Source organism: Otolemur garnettii, unplaced genomic scaffold (assembly GCF_000181295.1).
Source record: "Otolemur garnettii isolate 467f Iridium unplaced genomic scaffold, OtoGar3 scaffold00062, whole genome shotgun sequence".
NCBI lineage: Eukaryota > Metazoa > Chordata > Mammalia > Primates > Galagidae > Otolemur > Otolemur garnettii.
In genome coordinates, this window is record NW_003852457.1 from 9,249,308 (window position 1) to 9,255,485 (window position 6,178).

General features: G+C 42.6%; 1 protein-coding gene across 1 annotated transcript in view; it reads right to left on the reverse strand.

Moving 5' to 3' along the window:
* Nucleotides 1-596: 596 nt before the first annotated feature.
* The window catches only part of ANKLE2 (ankyrin repeat and LEM domain containing 2), a 28,627-nt gene continuing 23,045 nt past the window's right edge, over nt 597-6,178 (reverse strand). The window contains exons 9-12 of the mRNA XM_023514948.1: nt 5,313-5,510; nt 3,689-4,334; nt 2,005-2,136; nt 597-1,622 (exon numbers count right to left, since the gene is read on the reverse strand). Of these exons, the coding sequence (XP_023370716.1) occupies nt 1,403-1,622; nt 2,005-2,136; nt 3,689-4,334; nt 5,313-5,510 (1,196 nt within the window). The 3' untranslated portion in view covers nt 597-1,402. The remainder of the gene's footprint in view (nt 1,623-2,004; nt 2,137-3,688; nt 4,335-5,312; nt 5,511-6,178) is intronic.

The window sequence follows — 6,178 nt, forward strand, 5'->3', positions numbered from 1 at the left end:
ACTTGAACTTTTGTGCTCAAGTGATCTTCCTGCCTCAGCCTCCTGAGTAGCTGGGACTACAGATGCCTGCCACCATGCTTGGCTGAAATAAACTTTTTTTTACACAAGTTTCAATTCAGAATTTTTACAAATGAAAAGCAATCTTATACCTACATAGTATCGCTGTATATTTTTGAAAAGCAGTTCAGGAAAATTAAAAATGATTTACAAAAGGCACTGAAGTTAGCAAAAACATTGGTAGTTTTTCCTTTTGGATTAAACACTGGAAATGTTCACAAAATACTGCTTGTGTATGAGCAGTTATTGGTTAATTCTTCTTGGGAATCTTGGTAGCACATAATGCTGTATCTTGCTTCTTGCTCCTCAGACTGTGCACAGACTGTCCAGGGTGTAAAGGCTACATACAATAAGCATTACAAGGAACTGACATGGGACTCAAATTTTCCGGTTTCCACACTGTAATGCAATGCTCTTTCATAAAAAAAAATCCCAACTGAAATGAATTCTAAAATAAAGGATAATAAAGGATACATGTCATATAGTCAGCCATATCATTTATGCCCAGCAAATCCTCACAATAAAGTTCAAAACTAGGGTACAATTTACAGATTATTTTATTATTACATCAACTAAATAAAGTAGACTGAAAACTCAAATACTGGTGAAAAATAAAAACAAACACCTTATCATTATTGCTGGTGAATTTTGTGTGACTATTTGCATAACTCCCAATGGCTAAAAGATTTTACCTATGAGAAAAGCTTCTTTTATCTTCTGATCAATAATTTAGATGTTTTTAATGACCCAAATTGTAAACATCACTGCAAGTCTGAGACATACTGTGGGTTCACCAACTCCCTGCCCTCTACCTTCTCCCTTGTCTAAACCACAGGGGTCAATTGGCAGACCAAGAGGGGTTTTGGCATCATCCTGTATCAAAAAGTCTAGGAGGCACCCCCAGGAAAAGCCAAGATGACATACAATTCATTTTGTTTTACAAAACGAGTTATGGTAAGTGCAGGCACTGTGGGACATCTTTCCTGCCAGAGCATTTGCTCAGAGGTCCTAAGTAAGCACATGACCACCTGTCAGTAAACTGCCTCCACACCCTTTCTTCTGTTACAGTTTCAAGCCTAGGAATCTACTTAAAGAGTCTGTACCATTACTATAATGACATTTTTCAAAAACTTTGTATCTGAGTTTGCTTTCATTATAACCTTTTCCAAAATACCAGAAACCTAAATTTGTTATAGAACACTTGCATTTTCTAAAATTTTTACACTCTCCAAGTAAAGATTAATAAGTTATTCAGAATGTAATCTTTTGTGAAATTTTAGCTGTAACGTATTACCCTTTCTTTAAAAATGAAAGCAAAACAAGAGCTTAGCAGTGAGCACCAACCCTACTGGGCAGCAAGCTCGGCCAAGCGCGCCATCCTTCGAAGTTGACTCCCACGTGCGGGGCTGTAGTGCCCAGGGCTGCCTAGGCCAGGGCAGCAGGTGGTGTGGCCAGGTCTTCCAGGGCTATTCCCAGCAGGACTTCTTCCTGGACTGCAGCTGTGAGGGCAACCAAGATCTGGCAGCTGACCCTTGAACTTCCCTTTTAATGCAGGACTTGGCCAACTAAGGAAACCAAGGAAAGTCTGTTAGCCCAGAGGCACAGTCAGGGAGAACAGAGCCCGCAGAGAGAGGTACCTTTGAACCTCAGAACCCCGGACATTGGAAAATGTAAACTGTTAAGGATTTTCCACAAGAATCTCATGTGACCCTGAGTGAGCCCTGGCTGCTCTAGTTTTGTCTGCGACATACCCATTCCACTTTCCCACCCAAATGGAGACCTGTTCTTTGTGTGCAAAGTCCCTGCCAGAGGAGCTACATATGTGAGCCTTGCTATGGAATAGCCAGTGTCACAGAAGAGCCACTAATACGTTCAAGTGAACTGGAATTGGACCATTCCGGAAGCTACCCTCACAGGCTCAGATGGTTCTCCAGGGTCCCACCGTACCTCTGCCTGTCTGAGGGTGAATAGCACAGGACAGCGCTCTTCCATCTATGGACAGCTGGGTACTGACAAGGGTCAATGTCTGCATATTCAAGAGCTGCCAGGACATCTCGATCTAGTTTTGATGGCTCCTCTCTAAAATGCATAATAAAAGGGCAGAGACAAACTTTGTTTTAAAAAGAAGACTTCGAAATATGACTGCAGTGTTAACTCAAGAACATGCATACAAATTAAATGATGTGCAAGAAGCAAATGGCCTGAGCATATACAGCAAACCATCACCAGGCTCTTAGGGTATCCACTCCCAGAGATGCACAGGCCAGTGTGCAGAGGGATGAGTCTCCCAAATCCAGGGAGGTGGCTGAGGGTGCACTCTCCAGTGGTGAGGAGAGTGTAGGAGTGGCAGGGAGAAGATGCCTCTAGAATGTCATCCTAGGTCCTCTATGTAGCAAGATCCACCCTACTATTAAAACATGGTTTAGGGACTGGGTGGGTGGCCAGCTGGTAATTCCAGCACTTAGAGAGGCAGAAGGAATGCTTGAGGCCAAGAGTTTGAGAACAAGCTTGTTGCCTGTGGCTCAAGTGGCTAAGACGCCAGCTACATATACCTAAGGTGGCAGGTTCGAATCCAGCCCAGGCCCACCAAACAACGATGGCTGCAACCAAAAAAAAAAAAAAAAAATAGCCAGGCATTGTGGTGGGTGCCTGTGGTCCCAGCTACTTGGGAGGCAGAGGCAGGAGACTAGCTTGAGCCCAGCAGTTGGAGGTTTCTGTGAGCTGTGATGCCATGACACTCTACCCAGGGGGACAGCTTGAGGCTCTGTCTCAAAAAAAAAAAAGAGTTTGAGACCAGCCTGGGCATATAGCAAGTTAGTCTTGGGTTGGCACTGTAGCACAGTGGTTATGGCACCAGCCATATACATGGAGGCTGGTGGGTTCAAACCCAGCCTGGGCCAGCTAAACAACAACTGCACCAAAAAACCAGCCAGGAGTTATGGCGGGTGCCTGTGGTCCCAGCTACTTGGGAGGCTGAGGCAAGAGAATTGATTAAGCCCAAGAGTTTGAAGTTGCTGTGAGCTGTGACGCCATGGCATTCTATCAGGGGTGACATAGTAAGACTCTGTCCCCCACAACCGCCCCCCAAAAACAGTCTCTACAAAAAAATAGAAAAATCAGCCAGGGATAATGGCAGGTGCCTATAGTCCTAGAAACTTGGGAGGCTAAGGCAGGAGGATCACTGGAGCCCAGGAGTTTGAGGTTGCAGAGAACTATGAAACCACTGCAATCTAGCCTGGGCAACAGAGCAAGACCGTGTGTCTCTAAAAAAACTAAATAAAATGTTTTTGCATATTTCCACTTTTGGAGAGTACTCCATACCAGGAGGCTGGGTACTTTTGTCAGCTGAAGATTAAAACTGTCCCCAAGATGTTATTTCTTTTAAAAACAAATGAAGTTCTCAGAATAGATCTAATCTGGTGGCATTTACTTCCTTAACAAGTAACAGCAGACATTAGAATGAGACACAATCTGACTGGAAGATAACCTTGAAAAGGCATTCAGAAGCCACACACTCAAGACAGAGATATGGGAACTAAAAGTGAACATCATATCAAATTGTGGGAAAAGAAAAGGCTTAAAAGGAACTAGAAACAGTGCCATATGTGCGCACATAGCAGAATACACCTACCCAAAAAGGAAGAGCCTCTTGGCAGGTTCCCTAATGTTGCGGATGGAAGCAGGAGACTCAGGACCACATCTGACCCGGGCCTTGTGCCCAGGGCTGCTAGGACCCAAGGACATTTTAGCAATTCTGGCAGACATTTCACTTTCTGTCTGCCTTTGGTTATTTCCAAGTTGGTCTGTAGCAGAAGGAGGTGCTAACAAGGTACTTTCTACTGTGCCCATTCTTGAAGTCAGGATCTTCTTATCTTTAGTTTCCGTAATATTTTTATTTGGTGCCTTGGATAAGCTACTTCCCAGATTTTGCAAATTCAGTTTATCAAACTCAACACTCAAACCAGAGACAGATGAAAGATGGCCTTCCTCCTCACTAAGGCCCTTTGGTCTCTTCCCACTCAGCATCTGGCTGTGACTCAGAGGATTATAAAACCCGTTTCTGCTACTATGGGGACTGTCCAGTTCTGAGGCTTCTATCAGGTCTGCCTTCTGTTCCAAGAGGAGACTGTTGCATTCTGGGTTTCTGGAAGCACTGATTGTGGGCTGCATCGTATTTCGAGCTATATTTTGCTGATTTTTAATTTCTTCCAAGCTTCTGTCATCCTCATCTAGAAATGCCCCCACAGAGATGGAATTGCTGCACGTCTTCCCACTGCCTGTGGGAACAGAGTGGTGTGAACAACAGCAACCATGAAATGGTCTGTCCCACTCAAGTATATTTCTAAATTCCTATGACCCAATAATACATCAATAAAGCAATAATAAAATCAAAACCTCCTCATCAAATTTCAAAATAGAAAATCACTGCATTACTCCTTGGAAAAGAGCAAGCAGAATAAAGCTCCTTCAGGATCTGGGATTTCACAGAGGTACTTAACTGCATTTTAAAGGTGTATTTATTTTATTATAAGTGAGATACACATTTATTTCCTTTGGACAATTTCCTTTGCCCATTTCATTTTTGGGATATTTCTATCTTTTTTTCTTACCCTTTGTATTTACTTTTTTTTTTTTTTTTTGAGGCAGAGTTTCACTTTGTTGCCCTTGGTAGAGTGCCGTGGAGTCACACAGCTCATGGCAACCTCCAACTCCTAAGCTTAAGCAATTCTCTTGCCTCAGCCTCCTGAGTAGCTGGGACTACAGGCGCCTACCACAACGCCCGGGCTATTTTTTGTTGCAGTTTGGCCGGGGCTGGGTTTGAACCCACCACCCTTGGTATATGGGGCCGGTGCCCTACTCACTGAGCCATAGGCGCTGCCCCACCTTTGTATTTACTTTTTAATATTATTATCAATGTTCTTAGGAGTTACTTTTAAGTTTTGTATAGTCAAATTAACCAAATCATTCCATTCACTGCTTTTGTGCTTTTGAAGCTCTTTGCTCCCTGATTTCTGATAAATACACACCAGTACTCCTTGGTCCTCCTTGTTCTTTCCCTGAAAATATGCCAGATCTTAAATATTATAGAGTCTCAGCCAGTGGAGTTCAGCTTTATAAGTTTTGGAAAACAGCACAGAATGAAGCTTTACTCAACTTTTAGTAAGGCAAATACAACCACAAATAGCAAAACGGCTTGAGTGATGCTGTACTTCTCACATTGATAACACCTATGCACACACCCCTAGATGTCATACCAGAGTTGGGGACTCTGTCTCTGCAGCATGCTTCCTTGTTCCCTGTTTCTTCTTGAGGCTTTTTGCCCATTTCCTGCTGAGTGAGATATTCTTCTAGTTTTTGTAGGCCCTCCTGGGAAGACAGATCAACAAAACAGCCCAGAAATTCCCAGTATTCAACCCAGGGATACCCCAGCTCATGAGCTAGCTCCCTGCAAGAAATAAAACACAATTAACCAGGTAAAAAAACAGAAAAAATACTCACAAAACTGACCATACAGAAAATAGGCACTAATGCTCCAGTGCCAAAACAATGTCTCCAATCTTGGTTACAATTTTATTTTATCCCAAATTTGGGGCTAAAATAATATTTTGCATGTTCTAAAATAGTACTCTTCCTAACAGGGCAAGCAAGACCCAGCAGTGAGGAGCTCTGTTATATACCAGAGTGAACCAGTCACTGGAAGGAGCCCTCAGCCCAACCACAGCCTTCCTCCAACCAAAAAGCTTTATCAGAAGATGCTCAATCAGCGAAACTCCACTAATACACATACTTTTCCATGATCATGAACAACTGCATGAGGTTACTAATGATTCCAGTTTGGGCAAGGCACATGAAAATTTAGAGGTCCTTTATTTGATTACAACATAGTTCAATTTTGTCTTGTACACATTCTTTTTAGGGACTTTAAAAAAAAATTTACAAGTTTCTAGCCACACTTACGTCTTGTGTTTTAAATAGAGGGGGAGTAGCATTTCCTTTTGTACCAAGGAAACATCCATTCATATAGCACCTTATACTAATACAAAACACTAAGATCCTTTAGAAACATGTTGCAGAACTACTTAAGGTGTAGGAAGGAACTGTTCTTTTTTTTTTTTTTTTT